At 38.6% G+C, this 18,620-nt stretch overlaps 1 protein-coding gene across 2 annotated transcripts in view; it reads right to left on the bottom strand.

Annotated features, from left to right (window-relative positions):
* SLC6A11 (solute carrier family 6 member 11) overlaps nt 1-6,502 on the bottom strand; it is a 106,924-nt gene extending 100,422 nt beyond the window's left edge. The window contains exons 1-4 of one of the 2 annotated variants that reach the window (XM_052778498.1): nt 6,421-6,502; nt 5,197-5,427; nt 1,080-1,214; nt 771-911 (exon numbers count right to left, since the gene is read on the bottom strand). In XM_052778498.1, coding sequence (XP_052634458.1) covers nt 771-911; nt 1,080-1,214; nt 5,197-5,416 — 496 coding nt within the window. In that variant the 5' untranslated portion in view covers nt 5,417-5,427; nt 6,421-6,502. Of the gene's footprint in view, nt 1-770; nt 912-1,079; nt 1,215-5,196; nt 5,428-5,887; nt 6,198-6,420 lie in introns of those variants that run through there. The other variant, XM_052778497.1, reaches the window with a different exon arrangement.
* Nucleotides 6,503-18,620: the final 12,118 nt, after the last annotated feature.

Here is an 18,620-nt window from a genome sequence, read left to right on the forward strand (position 1 = left end):
AATAAAACCCATGAAAGACAGTACAATTGGTACATGATTTGAAATCGGACAGTAATATAAGCAATAAATGCAAAAACTTCAGGAACATGGAAATAAGGGCATTGGTATGTATTCCCATAGATATTTGTGATCTTCAAATGCAGTAAGTAGAGCATTAGAGCTAAAAATATCAGAGAGGACAGATGCAGAGCGCTATACTGCAAACCCTTACAAATACACACCTGATCTTTCATGTAAGAGGCTACTTTGCATGCAGTAAGGATTATATATGTGACTACATTTTCAGAAGTAGCTTGATGAACATTATCCCTCAACTTCTGACATTAAAAAGAGCAAATCCAAAGTTCCACATTTAGTATTTTCCTCTCTATTTAAACTTCTCCTGATTTCATTAGAGTGAAAGGGCATGATTGTAACCTGTCATCAGGTCATCAGCTCTTCAGAAGAATTCACTTACTGTATTCAGGGAGAATAGGTATGATTGCAAATGAGAGTCTTGGGATTTAGCCAGAATATCTTACAGAATTAACAAAATCTAAAGTCGTCTTCTGCTGACATTATATTCTGCAGGAACAAATGCTTATACAATGACCTAAACCAAGAAGGTATGAATAAGTCTTCATTCCAGGATTCTTTATCATGCTGTAGTCTGATGTGATTGGCCCATTTCCACAGACTTTTCTACCGGAATAGTTTGTTCCTGACATTTTAATATATTAATCAATTACTTGGAAGTATTTGTATAGCAATAATCTCTACTGAGGTCATACCTGTATTCCATTCATGCCCACAGGTAGCCCAAGGAAGCTCTGTAGTAAAGCAGTTAAACAAATAGAAGATAGCCCATGCTAAAATGATGATGTAATATACATTTAGATGTGCCTCTATAACTTGGGTAGCATATCCAATGCCTAGAGAAAAAACAGTGAGACACAATAGAACACTTTTACTTTTCAGGTAATTATAAACAAATGTTTACTACTTTAAGTATATCTTAACTTCCATTTTGATACAATTTGTTTTATTTTACTTCAAATTTAATGCATTCTTTTGCAGTAGAACACGGAACTGTTTGTTACCTTCAAATAGAGGGCAAACTTTCCTCCAGCATGTAATGCCTCCTTCACTAGTAAACTGTCCCAAGGCCGTCTCCAAGAAAAATACTGGTATTCCACAGCAAATAAAAAAAACCACATATGGGATGAGGAAAGCACCTACAAGCAAACATTGAAGGGATATTGGTTATAATGAATACAGTTCCTTGACAGCAGAGTGAGAAATTAATTTTCTTAATAAAGGAAGGATCACCTATTAGCCACCTCTCAGGCATCCTGCTGATAGTGCAGGAAGTGTTTACTCCTGGCCCCAAATATCAAAAGTTAACCTGTAAGCCATTGCCACGAACTAAAAAAGACGAGACCAAAGTTCCTCAGTATAGACTAAATTCTGCTCATGTGTCTCAAACACAAAAAAGACCACAGTCTTGCTCAGCCACACAGTTCTGCTCTGATCATCACCAAGTCAGTCTACATTACCTTCTCTTCCTTGCTTTTCTCAGGAAAGCAGGGATGAAGAAGTATTATGGAAATTAAACCTAAGAAGTCCTTTGTATGTTATTTGGGTAAGCCTGATGATAAGGATCATGAAAAGAGAATGATGAAATAGACTTTAGAACTATTTACAAAAACAGGAAAGCAGGGCTTGGCCTTATCAGCTAGAAATATCAATGTGAAGTTGTAGGAAAATAACAAAGCGTCAACATTTTTGTTAGATGCTGACAGTAAATTCTAGCATAGGTAATGAATAATACAATTCAATGCTGAAGCATTGTATACAACAACAAAAAAATCTTCTCTTATCAATTAACACATAGCAGAAGTATTGTATTATTTGACGATTGTGTTATTAGGTATGGCACCTAAAGAACATGGCTGTAAAGTATGCTGAAGCAACGAAATGGGAGAAGATACATATGTTAGGCATAACGTCATTTGCTAATAATGTAGATTTTAGGTATTCCATTTAGAACTGAACCTAAATAATAAGGAATAAAATACAGCCTTTTGACTACGTAGAGAAACCGTTAACATATAAGGCATAAAGAATTGTTTTCCTCATTCCCTCAGTACTCAGACTTTCTGATGAGGTGGAAGGAAAGCAAGGAACTATATTGGTTTAGACTGAAACAAGTAAAGAAGGAAATAAATACTGAGAAGAAAGCATAAAATAACTGATTCTGCCATTTTTACTTAGATCAAGGAAGTTTTACTGGTTTAACCAGGCAGACTAGCGCAGCAAAACACTGCATAGAATAATTTATCTGAAGTTGTAGGAAAATTACAAAGCATTAACTAATTAAGTTATGAAAATAAAGGTTAGTACAACATACATAATGTGTTGTATCCAGGCCTCAACCTGCTTGCTCCCAAACAAATAATCCCACAATACTAATCAGCTTCATTTAAAGCTCACATTAAATGATGTAAGCATCCCACCATTTACTCCATTTCATATCAACACAGGATATGCTAAACACACAAAAGTTTTGGTGGATGCAGTTTTTCCTAAGAAGATGTGTTTTACAGTGCTGTCCATCATTGCATACATAGATCAGTTCTTTAGAGCACTAGCAATAGCAGCATTTCCTTTCTTCAGTGGGAGTCCTGAAGATCAATTTGATCATTAATGAACAGCACCTTAATAGCTACCTCTGTAATACCGAATCTCTGTCAGAATATTAACTATGAACAAAATGTTTCTGAATATACCTTCAGGAAGATATCTACAACTACAAGGCAAATAGGGTATCCCATTCATGATCTTAAAAACAAAACAAAACACACCAATAACCAAATACCACAACATACCCACAACCTGCAATAACTGTTATGCTTTAGTAGCCTTGATAGGAAAGTTGAGACAACTAAATACACCTGCTTTGATTTGCAGTTTCTTTCTTCAGCATATCAAGAGAGATTTCTTCCTGAGTAGTGTCTTCCTTCAACCAGGCAATTTGCCTATAGTTGAATCTCAGCTGCATCTCAAGCAATACACATGGATCTCACAAAGAATGGAATCCCTGCATCTACAACATGGTTTCTCTGTATGATTTACTGTGCAAATGGTTTGAAAAAAATCCTTATAGGCCAGGTAAACTGCTGGCCAGTATCAAGTCTGGCTTGGCCCACTCATATGCACAATCATAGCAAGTTTAACATGGCAACTTATTGAAATTGAAAGCATTAGCTTTGACTCTATTTTTCCAACACTGTTCTACAACAGTATACATCATGAAAATTTGAGGACATCAGGTTTCCCAGCTTGCAAACAGAGCATATTCCAAGAAATATCTAATTCTAAACGTGCAAAGAAATTAATTTTCCTAAAAAACCCACTAAATATCCATGAGAACAAATTGAAATTAAAGAAGCTTATGTGTATACTACCTGTTATAACTTGGAGTAAATACCAGAGAGACATCAGACCTCAGAAGTTCCATACTACTGCTTCTAGATTTGTTCCGTATCTAGCAAGTTATTTCATAACTAACTTATACATCTTACCATTGTCTTCACTTACCACACACTAAGTAGTTTTCAGTATTTACATCTGATGCATCAAACAAGTCCAACTCTCGCCTAATTCCAGCAGGGCATTCCAGAGAGTTACAAAAACACAGGTCATAGACCAAGTCCTCATTGAATAAAATTGAAGTCAATGGCAAATTTCCCATGGTGCCGGGACACAATCAATTAAACCACACACATTAATTCTATTCTTAAGGAATAGGGTGGTGATTAAGCACGATATATAAGTAATTACTTTTTCACCACGTCACCCAAAAACATGAATAGAAGTTTTTCTACCCAATGTTATAGCCTTAAAAATGATACCATCACATTTTGACAAGCTAGCATATACATACAAATGGGCATATAAATGTTACTGTATGAACAAGGAAATCTTCATTATATACTGAAAAAATATTTCTCTTTGCCAAAATTTCGCTGGGAAAACTTTGACAATCAACAAGAAACTGTTCTGCATATCATATCCAGCACATTAATATTTCTGTACTAATAGCACTAGTTGGTAACATTGTTCTGAAGACAGGTGAATTCTTGTTATCTTAGTTTTGCTGAAGTACAGGTATATAAAGAAAGAGGCTGCAAACTATAAACACAGATTCCACAGCAGTACTAGTTTTATAGAAACAGCACACAAAATCATCCCTGAGTTCAGACAACTGTGCCTAGTTTTGGAGGGACAAGGGAAAGAAGTTTAGCACAGCATTGTTAGCAAACCCATTAAAGAACAGATCTTTGCATATCAGCCACTGAACATATTATTTTTCTCCCAGCCTATATGCTCACAATAACACTGATTCAGGCCTTAAGTGGGAAGAATGTTGAATCCAGTCCACAGAATTCTAAACTAAATTTTTAATTTACTTTTCTTTCCTCATTGCTTTGCAAGTCACAGCTGACGTGCTTATTCTTAACTGTCACATATCTTACATAGTTTATACTTAACTATAACCAATACATGCCACATGTTATACTTTTGTAGAAGTTAAGTCTGTCTCAAATAACATTCTTATTCTAAATTTTATAGGGTTTGCTCTCTCCTTTGAGTAACAGGGTGCTTTTACACCTTCCACTGCTCTACTGTAGTGATTTGGGAAGTAATGAGGGAAAGAAGTACAGTTGAGTTAAAGAAATTTTCATATGACACAAGAAAAAAAAGTAATCTTTGTAGCATTATCAAAACCAATATTCATCCTCTCCAAAGTATACTGTTGTGAAAAATAAACCGCTACATTCTTTTCTCATCAGATGAACTTATTTAAGTATGCTTGGGTCTGTATTCACACGCAGAAGAAAACACACAGTGTACTACTATAACAGAATACTAGCTTCTTCCGCATTAAAAATCTTACAGAAAAAGATATGTCAATTTACTGATACAAAAGAAACTTGTGAAAGTAAGCCATGCAATATTTGGGGAGTAGAAGGAAAGAGAAATACAGCGATTTTTTCTTAGTTGTCAGATGCTTCATACTTCCCTATCTGCACATGCACTGAAACCCTGAATACCTCTCTCTTACTAGTGCAAGAAATACTGTAAAGCATTCTTAACTGTTTATTTCCCACATGTTTATGGTGAGCTGTAAATCAACATATGATGCCATCTTACCTCCTCCATTCTTGTAGCAAAGATATGGGAATCTCCATACATTTCCCAACCCAATAATCTCCCCTGCCACAGAAAGCACAAATTCAACCTTATTGTTCCAGTGACCTCTTTCATGAACTTTCTTATCATTGCTGTGGACGAGGTTGGTACTTGAGGCTTCTGGGTCCAAAGCATCTTCTGGCTTGCCATTAATTATAGGAATAGTCTTTTCAGCTGTCATGACTGTTCAGCCTACGGGAGAACAAAAGAAGAACATACGGATGTTTTAAGTAATAACCTTCACCGACTAAAGAATTCCCTTAGCACATCATTGGCTTCTTATTACCTACATAAATTTGCAAGTGAAAGTGAAGGAGGCAACTCTGTAAGACTGGAAAAGTTGGAAAAAAGGAAAAAAGGGAAAGGGGGGGTAGGGGAGAGGAGAGAAGCTTATGTACAAGGGAGGAGAAGATTTCCAAGTTGAGACAGACAACTTAGTAGTATGATGTTGATTTAAGGCACAGGTAGCGAAGCTTTTCAAAAATCCCTCCCCAAGCAAGGATCCCAGCTTGACTAACCTACCAGAGGACAGAGATCTCCTGCACCTTCCAGGCACGCAATATCGAGAACAGAAAAAGAAAGGGCTATGGAGAAGGGGGCCTGAACGGTTCTGGCCTGCCTGGAGGAGTAAGGGAGCCCCCAGACTACTCACCCAGGGCTCTGCCTGTGCCTGCGCGGCTGGGAGAGGGACGGGGTCTCTACCTCAGTGCTCGGCTCCGAGCGGAGCTCCGCGGGCTGCCGCTCTTCGCTCTGTTGCACGGGAGGCACGGGGCAGGGCAGCCGCCGGCGCCCGGCGGCAGAGGCGGCCGGGGCGAGGCGGGGATAACGCGGCCGGCGTTAGGATAACGAGGAGCCGGAAAGCCTCGTCCTGTTCTGCGGCTGCTGCCCGGCCGGCCGGCGGGGATACGATGCTCCCCGCGCTCTGGAGCCGGAATTTGCAAATGCTCAGCCTTCCCCGGCGCGATGGTATAACACCCGCCTCCCCCCTCCGCCCACCTCAGGCTGTCCCGCCAGCTCCCCCCCCCTCCTCCTCCTCCTCCTCCTCCTCCACACAGCATCACCACCCGAGCATCCCCAGCCCCTCGCTCCCCCGCCCGGCGCAAAGCCACCATGGCCGAGCACCGGGCGGTCCCCAGCCCTGCTCCGTGCAGCCCCTCGTCCCTCCGCGGCGAGGGGGAAGGCGACCTGCATGCGGCTCGCCGAGGGCCCGCGGTGCCGGCGGCGGCTCGCTGCGCACCTGCCGCCCGGCCGCCTTGCTGCAGTACCCGCCGCCGCGGCGGCCAGAGCCCGGCCCCGCCACCGCCCTGGCCGCCGGCTCCCCCCGCGGCTTGGCTCGATGGGGGCTTTCGTTCAAGTTCAGGCCTGGCAAGTTAAAAAAAAAAAAAAAAAAAAGAAAAAAAAAAAGGGACGCGCCGAAAACGGAAGACATTAACTTCAGCTGGAAAGGGCGGGGGGGGGGGAAGGAGATAAAAAAGGATTTAAAAAAAAAAATGTGGGGGGAACATTTGAAAAGTGTGGAAACAATGTGGGCGCTTTCAAGTTACACTGGGAAAATGCAGAAACGGCCCACATGGGCATTTCTAACCGGGGTTTTGCTTAAAATTCAAGCTAAATAAGTGTAAAATAGAAGCAAGAATGGGAAAAAATAATACAAACTCTTGTTTCAGCTTGAATGAGGTATTTCAAGTAGAGAACTTTTTTCCATTTCATGCGCCCCCCACCCCCTTTTTTTGGTAGGTCAGTTATTCCCACCCCATGTTGGCTCAACCCAAACTAAATACCTCTTCCAGTATTTATCTCTGCAGCTTCTCCTCAGCAAATGGCAGGGCCCCACACAAGTTTTAGCTTCAAATATTCCCTCGGATCCAAACTCTCAGTTGCAGCTACAATCACCAACATTTTCCTCTGCAACTACAGGAGATGCGCTTTGGAATGCCGTCTCTTAAATCCAGGATTACATTTAAGCGTGCTGGAGGATGCTGTGAGACAGCATACTCTTCCATGTGAATTCTCTCCCTCTTGCCCTCCAGCTCCATGGACTTTTCATCACACTGCCAGGAAAACTGTTAGCCAGTGCTTACTGAAGACAATGGAAAGATGCCCATGGATAGATTTTATATTAACTTTAGCTGACTTTGGAAGCTAGAGCCTGATAGTACCCTGCTTACACATGTAGCCTCAGTGTGTTTACACATTGAAGTTCCTACTGCAGTTAAAGTTCTTAGAATTCTGCTTTTAAATTATGCATGCCACAAGAGTGGGTGTTGGGGCCTCACCCTACATTCTCTGTCAACTATATATCATATAAACATTTGCACCTAACAGGTGCGGCATGAGGCCCTTTTCTTATTGATACCAACATATATAGCACTAGTCAAACCTATACTGTGAAATGAAAAACTGCCTGTAGTAAAATGATGATAAAACTGCAGAATTCTGATTTTTTTTTTTTTTTTTAAAGTTCCTTCACACAGACATCCTCCACAGATATCATTACCAGAGCTGGGTTTGGTTTTGGGTGGTCTTTCTGTGGTTTGTTTTGGTTTTAATGCAGCTGGTATTCATTAACTAAGGATGGAATAGATCCATTTTTCCCAACCTGGCTTTGTACAAACCACACTCAACTTTGAGGGGGTTTTGTTGTTTTATTTTTTTCCCCCTTCTTCATCTAGTTTTCAGTAGGGATCAAAACAGGCATTGTTTTTCTGTATTCCAGCCAGGCTAAGCAAGCTCAACAGGATACACTTGAACATCAAAGCTGAAACTGAATTCTCATTTCATTCCTGAGAGAAATTCTAAAAATGGAGGGAAGCTAAGGGACAGTAAACATCTGACTGATAATTCAATACATGGGAGAGATCAGTCTTCTTCAAATAGACTAATGATACCAAATTGAAGGGGCCTGCTCCAAAGAACAGTCTATAGGATGACTAGCAGATGCAAAAGGTGTTTAATCACTGCTGATTTGTTCAGTATTTGAAATTATTAATTCCTGGTGACAAGTATTTTATCCACTACTGTGTTCTTGCACTGATTCCCATTCAGTCTCCTACCAATTGAAGGGTTTATGGAAGTAATTGCTAGCTGCTAGTCTTTCTGAATACTTTACTGAAATGCAGCACAGTGTTTGCAACAGATAACATCCCAATTTTTAAAACAGGTTGATAACCCTGTTTTTTTAATCTGGTGGAACCCCCTCTATTGCAATGAAAAATTCTCTGGATTACAGACTATATCTCAATTCATGCACTAACCCAGTGTCTCTCATGCTCCTCATCATGAATTCATGCCTGCTTCTGTCAGTCTGTTGGGAGATCTGCACGTGACATGCAGAGTTCAACTCCGTGACTGGGATGAGAGCAAATCTTGCAACATGGCTGTACTGTAAGACGAGACTGATAGTTACCAATATCAGAAGGCTGTTACTAGTAAACCAATATCTACTACTAAAACATTAGTTAATTAACCAAAACATTAGTACATATTCTGTAGAAGGGCTAGCAGCACAACACATCAAGTAATCTAGTTATGTCCAAGGAGATTTCTTCTGCATTGTCTATTCCATTCCTGATAATGTGGCATCAGTTCTGCAGAAGCATTTAGAATTGTTGCCTCCAACGCACTTACCAGAAATAACTTTCCTGGCCATTCCTCTCAAGTCCCACATTAAAATGATGTGACCTAAAGAAGCAATTCAAGTTCTGCCTTATTCAGGTTTATCTCCACACTCCCAAGGCAACCATTAAAATTCTGCATAGAAAGTAGACATGGGTGGGAGTGGAAACCAGATGTTTCTGCTAGCCAAAGAAAGGTGCCATGAAGTACTAAATGTTCTAAGACTACATTTAATTAGATTTATAAACTAAAATTAATAAAGATGTGGAATTGATATATAAAGTAACTTGAGAAAAAAAAACTTCTAAGAAAAAGCCATATCCCCACGGGACTCTGCCAGGATGCTGAAATAAATGGCCCAGATGCACCGAGGAATACGCACTGTACCCAAGCTTCTTTGCTTACTGCCAGAACTCATATTCAGCCTATTTTTCCATTTATTTGTTCTGGAACTTCTACCTGGTCCATACTTTCAAGACAGAAATACACAGAGTTGTTAAGATGTACCAACACATGCGGAAGATTAACTCTCTTGCTTTTTTTCTCCTTAGTGCCCAACCCCTACACAATTCAGAAGGCTCGGAAAGAAAACTGCATGATACAGTTGCACATTTTGCTTCTTATGCTTTGGATGTAAAACTTTTCTTGGAAATCAGGATGCTTTGCTTATCCCGCACTTTGGATCCTCAGTAGGATGCCTCGTTTTCTGTGGTACTACTGTTGGACAAGAGTGAACTCTCTGCTACACTGTATAATATTTTGTCCCACATATGTGCCTCTAGATTTTTGCATTTTTCCTAAATAAAACAAACAAACAAAAAGCAATAAATAGCTTTCCAAAAGAGAATTCTCATTAGAATTAACGTCCTAATAGAGAGATCAATGCAACGTTCATGCAAGTGTTTAATGTAAGCAAAAGTCATGTTACACAGCTTTAGAAATTAAAACGCTTGGCTCCATTTCTTCTCCTTATTAAACCACTGTAACTGTTGGTTTCTGTGTTGTTTCAACAATATAGAGCCCTGTGTCAATATAATTGAAGGGAGGAGGGAACAACAATCCTCTCCAGATTTAAAAGCTTTAGTTTAGATTTCATATAAGCAAAATCCACACAAACCTTATGTAAAGATTTCACAAAGTTAGACTCTTCATGGGTAAATAGCTACACAAAAGTGAAGAAATACAATAAGAATTTCATTAGTGATAGTGATCTGACACAATATTTTGGATCAAAAGCCTAAGATCACGAAGCCATTCGTGAACAAGTAAGACACCCTTTAGCTATGCTATTACAGACTAGACTTAAGTCAAAAAGCATAGGCTGTCTGATTTGTGCCTAATCAGTTTTCTACCATGGGAAAAAAAGATTTATTTGTTGCAGATAACTTTAAGCAACAACTGATTGTTGGGCTTCTATTTAGAAAGGCTTAACAGCTATCAGTGTAGATCTCAAATTTATTGCCCATGCATCACAATGGTTGAGATGCCTAATCTAGAGTTCAAGAGAGCTGTGAAAACCACTTTTTTCATCTAATGATGTTGCCCTTTGGAGGCCTTCTCTTGTCCCTTGCTGTCAGTCTAAGATCCATATTTTCTTTCTGTTACACACATTTTATCTTCCAGACCATCTTATCTCCTAAACAGGAGTGGATGATATATTCCACAATATGGGTTTTCTGCTAGACTTGTGCTAACATGTCTTCATCTTTGGATCACCTCTAAGGCATCTTGCTGTGAAAGGGTTAACTTCAGTTCCCCTACAAGGTTCCTCAGTGCCTTTTGTCAGCCAGACTTTTCTGACAGCTATTCCGTGACTGCCTGTATTTTAATAAATGAGAAAGGTGATCCGATGTCTCATGAAAAAGGTGGTACACATCATGGATTCCTCATGGTGCCACACACAAGTAAGCACCATTCCCACTTTGTTTTATGGAGACACCCCTCTGCTAATGTGGCCAGCTAGTAGTATCTTGAGCTTTCTAAACATGAGTTTTACAGACAGACAGCACTTGGAGGGAACCACCAACAGTGAGGCTTATACACAACTTTCAAGAGCTAGCAGTCATCCATCCAAATTGAACAGAGACCCTTTCCATGTTGTGTCAGTCAAAGTCTTATCTGCTAACTTAGCTAACAAAAGCACATTTTGACTTTTGCTAGCACTTAGAGCAGCAAGAAAACAAATAAGCAAGAAGTTATTTTTATGAAAAAAACATCCTTATGCCTCTGACTGTAAACCTTAAGGCACTGTACTTCTGAATAAGACATGAGCTATATTTCTACATATTGACAGAAAATAACCACCCTCCAGTAGTGTAGCAATTGTATGCAGCCAAAGGTGTCCAACAATACAGAAATAAAGAGTAAAATTCACTGGTTTTTTTGTGAAAAGAAGAAAATACCTATCCATATAAGTGAGAGCACTAAAAGAAAAGATACCTATGGAATGATGTTTTAATGTGACTTACAAGTGAGACCAAATAAAAGAAACACCAAATAGAGACCTCCAAAGAATTAGATACATAACACTGCAACTGCCTTTACCACTAGCAGTTACTAGTCAATCATTCTTCCAGATCAGAAACTGAACTTGCAGTCTTCATGCAGCTATGCATATTGTCAGTATGCCGAACTCATACTTACTGAGAGGTGTTACAACCTGGAAAAGGACTGAGCTCTGAGGAACATTGGTGCTCAGAACCTCTGGACATATTTTCAACTACATTAAAATTTCAGAATTTGTATTATTAAAAGGTACTCAGTGAATAAGAAAATAAAGGCAGAATTTAATTCGGATTATAGATGCTCTCTACAGGCATCTGATGTCCTTTATCTTACCCCAGATATTATTTCTTGCTGTAGAAGAAAGTAGGATAAGGAGTTTCTTTGTGCACTGTACACTCCAGGTTAATGTGGGAAGACTGTTAAGATTAAAAAAGTTAAATTCTTTGAACTCTACACCTCAGGTGGGAAAGAGGGAACCTGATAGGAACAAGCATCTCCCCCAACCCCTAGGTAGTGGTCTCATTGCAATTCTTTTGCACGAACAGCCCATCGAGTCAGGCTTTGTGTTAATCCATGAATTTCACACAACTTAACTTGGCTTTAAGGCTTTAGATTTGAGTCTATAGAACAGTAATTCAAAAAAACATTTTCCAGATTATAAATGAAGCTAATCATCAATAGTTAAATAAACATGGAAATGTAAATATCTTGCAATTAAATCCCTTCATATATATTTTTTTAAATGTACATGACAAGGAACAGAAACATTTCTTGACAAAAATGAATTTCTCCTGTTCTGATTCAACAGTTTAGTATGTTCATCTATATAAGTTCCCTACAGTTCATCTATATAAGTTCCCTAAGATAGAGTTCATTTTCTTCATAGTAGCTGGTATGGAGCTATGTTTTGGATTTGTGGCCAAAACAGTGTTGATAACACACTGATATTTCAGCTATTACTGAACAGTGCTTACACAGCATCAAGGTCTTTTTTATTTCTCACGTTGCCGTGCCAGCGAGTAGGCTGAGGGGGCACATGAAGTTAGGAGGGGATGCAACTGGGACAGCTGACCCCAACTGACCAAAGGGATGGTCCAGGCCATATGATATCATGCTCAGCAATAAAAGCTGGCGGAAAGAGGGAGGAAGGGAGGACAACGATTTGAGTTAGGGCATTTTTCTTCCTAAGTAACAGTCATGCACGATGAAGCCCTGCTTTCCTGGAAATGGCTAAACATTTACCTACTGATGGTAAATAGTGAATGAACTCCTTATTTTGCTTTGCTTGCATATGCAGCTTTGCTTTACCTATTAAAGTCTCTTTATCTCAACCCATGAGTTTTTCTCACTTTTACCCTTCCGATTCTCTAACCCATCTCCCTGGGGGAGAAAGTGAGCAGCTGTGTGGTGCTTAGTTGCCTACTGGGGTTAAACCAATGCCTGCCCAGAAGCAAAAGACCAGTGTTTAATCTTGAACGTACAGTGCAGCATCCAATTGTCCCTCACAAACATGGTAACCTATGCAATACTCATGTTGAGTGAAGGGTGGCAGCAACACTGCACACAGTCTGCCAAATGTAGTTTTAAAATACATCAGAATGAACAACTGCAAGTTACCATGAGAAATGCAGTCATAAGACGTGAATGAGGGAGTGATTTGGTTGAGTTTCAGATCTGGAACAGGAGAAAAGTTCCAAAAGACAGGTCAACCCATAAGGAAGATGATTTACTTTTCTCCATGATACAAAATAATGAGAAATACATATGACAAGTTACCCCGAAAATTCTGTTCAACTTAATCACATGTTTTATTTTTGGTATTTTATATCTTTGAAAATGGAGTGCAACATCAATATATTGCTTCAAAAATCAAAAAAATAGGTCTCTCATTTTCAGAAAGTTTCCTTTATTGAATTATTTTTGGCTGAAGCTGCACGTTAGTAAAACAAAATATTTGCCTGAAAAATTTTGATCAGCTCTTATCAAACACACCCTATCATATTCAGTATTTGTTTACTTTTTAGCACTGTAAGCATTTAAGCACTGGAATGTCTAGCATTTTAGAGAAAGTAGCAGGTGTTCTCTAAAGCAGACCTAGTATATTCATACAGACACTATGCTACTGCAACTGCTCTATCACATAAATTACATATAACAACTTGGACTAACTCAGCAAACAATCCTTTCTTGAGCTGTCTGCTCGCACATTGCTAATTAACAATTAATTGCCTTCAACAAGATTCCTGCAGAGTAGACGATGTGATACTGCAGATGTTTCAGCCAAGTTGCATTTCTGTGCACTGTTGAAAAGTACCTAAAGATTTTTTTACTGCTTTGCTTTCTGTCATTGTATTTTTAATCAGAAATATATTCCTTCTGTTGTTTTTTTTTTTTTTAAAAAGATGTTGCAGTACTTGAGTACTGAAGAAACTCCTCTTACCAAAATACTTTCTTTAGAGCTGTGAAAAATCAGCTGTTAATTGACATCAAGCCAACACCTGTAGATTTATATTCTGTGATTGGAATTTAGCTGGTAGACCAGAAAAAAACAGTATTGTAAAACCCTGCCCCACTATGCCCAGCAATAACAACATCTCAGTGTTTTAAGAGACAAAATATAGAATACTCTCAAATTTTGATATCCACTTACTAAAAAGTACAGCTATGTGCCAGTCCTGGTGCATGAACTTTTCTTTCACAGCTAAAAGAGGGAGTAGCTGTTAATGTAGACTTATCCACTGGAAAGGCAAATGGAGAGGATACAAGAATACCAGATTATACATAATCTTATATCTGCTGGACAATTATTTTCCCCAATGACTTGTTAAAAGTGAGCAAAGCAAATCAATGACAGAAGAATCTTACAGCAAAAAGACATAGATCACATTTACACATGCAAAGCTCTGTGTCTAGAGGAATGAAGAACAGCGGGTTCTTACTGGCACAGATTTCAGAAGCCTGATAATAGGTATGGTAAGAGGGCAAGAGAAGACGTATGAATTGCTGCTGCACTCTCAGAAATGGATGGCATCTATTTGGATGTTACGATTCAGGCACAGAAGACAAAATGGGCAGATCTTCATGAGGGGGAAAAAGCTTTCCTGGAACTTTTAAGATAGTCATGAGACTGTTATTTTAACATGATGTTTAAAGCAGAGGTGTGAAGAGTATTATTTAGATGATTCAGAATATTTCTAATAATTCCTACTCCATCTCATCCTCTATTCCTATCCTACCTACAGGAAAGCTGAAACTGATCCTATAGTGTTTGACTACAGTGAAAAGAGAAGCTTAAAATACACATCTCAAATTCTTTTCCAAATGTCTGGCACTGGGTAGAATCATACTACCAGGAACACCGAGCATAATCCATAGAAAATCAAATGCATGAGAGAAGAAGAAATTTTGTAGAAGGTAATTTTATTCATAACTTCTGCCAACAGGTTATGTTTGACTTCCTCAACATCCTAGTGTTTATAGGACAAGTTATAGAAAACACATCATGCAAAGAGGAGACATTTCATACTCTGAAACATGTAGTTCTTCTGGCTTCAGAACAGGATGAAGAATGAGAAGTTTGGCGCATTTCTCTTTGCAGTTTGTAATAAGAAAGGTGGTAGTAGAACTGCTCATTGGAAGGAAATAATTAGTTGGTATTCTGTGCTCCCACCGTTATGCTTTAGTTTAGGCACAATGTCTGGTGATGTAATACTCAAAGTAGTATCCTATTTCTTAAACTCCTTCTCTAAATTGATTGTCACTGAAAATATGGAGCCAAATGGACCTTTATTCATTATCTTCCATGGCAGTTATTACACACTGAAAGCATGACAGTACCTATCATTATTAGCGAGTGCCCGAGCTACAAATATAATCCTGATTTAACAAAAGGGTTTGAATCCTCACTGAAGCTATATGCATGCTTTACTCAACATCTTTTGAGAAATAGTTGTTAGCATGGTGTCGTGGTTTAACCCCAGCCATAGCAACTAAACACCACGCAGCCGCTCACTCACTCCCCCCCCACCCAGTGGGATCGGGGAGAAAATCGGGAAAAGAAGCAAAACCCGTGGGTTGAGATAAGAACGGTTTAATAGAACAGAAAAGAAGAAACTAATAATGATAATGATAACACTAATAAAATGACAACAGCAATAATGAAAGGATTGGAATGTACAAATGATGCGCAGTGCAATTGCTCACCACCCGCTGACCGACACCCAGCCAGTCCCCGAGCGGTGATTCCCCGCCCCCACTTCCCCGTTCCCATACTGGATGGGACGTCCCATGGTATGGAATACACCGTTGGTCAGTTTGGGTCAGGTGCCCTGGCTGTGTCCTGTGCCAACTTCTTGTGCCCCTCCAGCTTTCTCGCTGGCTGGGCATGAGAAGCTGAAAAATCCTTGACATTAGTCTAAACACTACTGAGCAACAACTGAAGACATCAGTGTTATCAACATTCTTCACATACTGAACTCAAAACATAGCACTGTACCAGCTACTAGGAAGACAGTTAACTCTATCCCAGCTGAAACCAGGACACATGACATTGTCTAGTAGGTGATACTGTGATGAACACGCTCAAAACTATGTTGAACAGATCATTGCAGGAAATGTTTTGTGTTGTTGAAATGGAGAATAATGGATCATTGATTTCTGGAGTGAAGGAGCAATGTGAATGTTAGAATGAAATAAAGTATTATTCTGGTTTATTAAATCCAGGAAATCTTTGAGAATCAGAAAGTCAGGGAATGAGTGGACCTTTTAAATACTTAATATATAAAAGGTTAAAAGTTTGGAATTTCACCTGACAGAAAGAACTAATGTCTTGCTAGTTTGCAATTCATCCTGGACTATAATGTAATTCTATTAGTTTCAGTAAAACTATGCCCTGAATTAATTTGTTCCAATATCTGTAAGAATAAAAAACGATTTTTCTTTTTCTGTAGGAAAAATTCCTTATGCTGAGGAATGCTAGCTATCAATTCAAAATACAATTTTTTAAAAGTTTAACTTTTTCTGAATATTGTTCTAGTCGTCATTTCCTGATGACTAGAAGTGTTAGTTAACTAAAACAGGAAGAATACTAATAAAACTGTCACCAGCAGCTTAAGGCCTCCTTACTAGATGCCACATTCTCTACTTGTCCCACTGAAAAAGGAAGTCTTTGCTGATGGAGTCAAGGCAAATAGACTAATATATCCTAAAGTGTAAGAACATGAATGACAGAGTGACATATTCACAAATAACAGGTCTTCATTAGCCCTGGTATTCACAAGCGTACAATTTTTGAGAGTATCATTCTGTGTTTTGCAGTCAGCTTCTCCACCTGTTACTGAGATTAAATATAATTTAACAGTAGAAAATCGCATAGTAAGGAGGAAAATAATTTGATCTGCAGAGGTATCCATAATCACAACCTTTCAACTTTTTACTGGCTACAGAATATGCTGCAGGTAAATACTATGAAATTTTCAACCAGTGTGTCATTTGCAAACCTTTCAGCAGATTCAACGTCTATTGCCTGAAATTAATTTCTTAATAGATACTTTGCAGATATAGGGCCTAAAGATAAAGATTTCAGGAGCTAGATTTCCAAGGTGGTCTTTTCTCTTCTGCTGAAGAGGGCCAGAATAAGGCAGTTGATCAGCTGCTTGCAGTTTGAAAGGGTTTTGTGCATCTGAAACATTGAATGTTGGGATGATTAAAGTAGCTGAGGCTAAGGAGATACGGCTCTATATCTCATGGCTCTGTATCTATAAGTGCATTTACCTTTCCAGAAAGTGTGATAGTTTCCTCAATTCTTTACTCACATTACATTCATAATAGAAAGACATATTATACATGCATAATAGAAAGAAACGTTTAAAATCAGGAAAGGGTTTCTTCTGAGGTTTGTTTCTAAAACAAGCAGTAAGGGTTTAGAGCAGTTAGCTATTAATGTAACTAATTTCAGGTCCTTGTTAGCAATGGTAAGTATTACATTTCAGATGCTTGTGCCAAATGGATTTTCAATTGTAAGTTTATTTCTATTTTAAGTCTGTTTAAGCTTATTAAGAGTTTACCAGTTCAGTACTGGGTTTAACAAGAGCCTTGAACAAGGAACAGAGCATAGTGTCCCTCTTCTACAGCTGAGCTAGTCAACCCTTTGAGACACAGAGTAATGGTTCCACCCGCTTACAATAAAGAGAAAACTTCTAAGTGCGATACATGTTTTTATACAGGCAGAGATAGAGTTTCCAAAGCAGCTGCTTTCTACTGTACTGTTTGCATATTAAGCTCAAAGTAATAATAATGTATGTTCATTTGCTGTATGGCCAATAAATCTGCAACACAGACTGCACCTATTAAATATGAATTTTGTGAACTGTAACACAAATCAGAGTATATCAAACTTTATATATACTGAAAAGCACACTGGGTTTTTTGCACTGACCTTTATTGCAGGACTATGATTGTGTCACAGCATATTAACCAGTGGAAGTGGAGTGATATCCTCCAGCAAGACATCAATTTAATTTTGTGTTGATTGCTATGTGAGAGTGTTCATACTGTATAGTCTCGTGTACACATAATTTTTTAAACACAGGGCTCTACATGATTTCTTGAATTATTTGTTTCAGTGCTACTTTGCTAACAACATCTTGAAGTTCTAAGTTCCCTTTTATGTCTGCAAATCAGAATCCTGGCCAGAAACAGAAAACAACCCATCTATGAGTCCATTTGATTAAAACAAAATTTGGCTGCTGCCTAATGGCTTGCTCAGGAAGCGTTTGGGTTGCATTAAAATGAAGAGGCCAAAGAAAGTTCCTGAGCTGCATTTAAAATCTGATGTTAAAGGTCAAAATACCATAGTGAATGGCACCTAATCGGTATAATTGCAGAACAGAAGCTTTCAGAAACTCCTTTTACCACCTTCAAAATTTACCACTCTATTTCTAACTGAAGCAGATATAAATTACAGTTTCACATTAACACACAACTAGTCATTCAAGAAAACTTATTTGAAGAAATGGTAGTAGCTAAATGCAATACACTTAACACACTCTTAAGTTCTGTGGTTCATATTATTTTTCCATAGATAGTTTACTCTTAATGAGAACTACTGTTTTACAAGACATTATTCTAACATAAATGTTATTACCAGCTCTTGTCAGGTAGGCTGAAATATCTGAAAATCTATCCAAATCTACTAATTTCCACTATACAAACTTTTTCGTATTCTAATTCTTGACTGAAAGTTATTTCTCACTCTGCTTTTACAA

The sequence above is a fragment of the Harpia harpyja genome, chromosome Z (assembly GCF_026419915.1).
Source record: "Harpia harpyja isolate bHarHar1 chromosome Z, bHarHar1 primary haplotype, whole genome shotgun sequence".
NCBI classification, from domain to species: Eukaryota; Metazoa; Chordata; class Aves; order Accipitriformes; family Accipitridae; genus Harpia; species Harpia harpyja.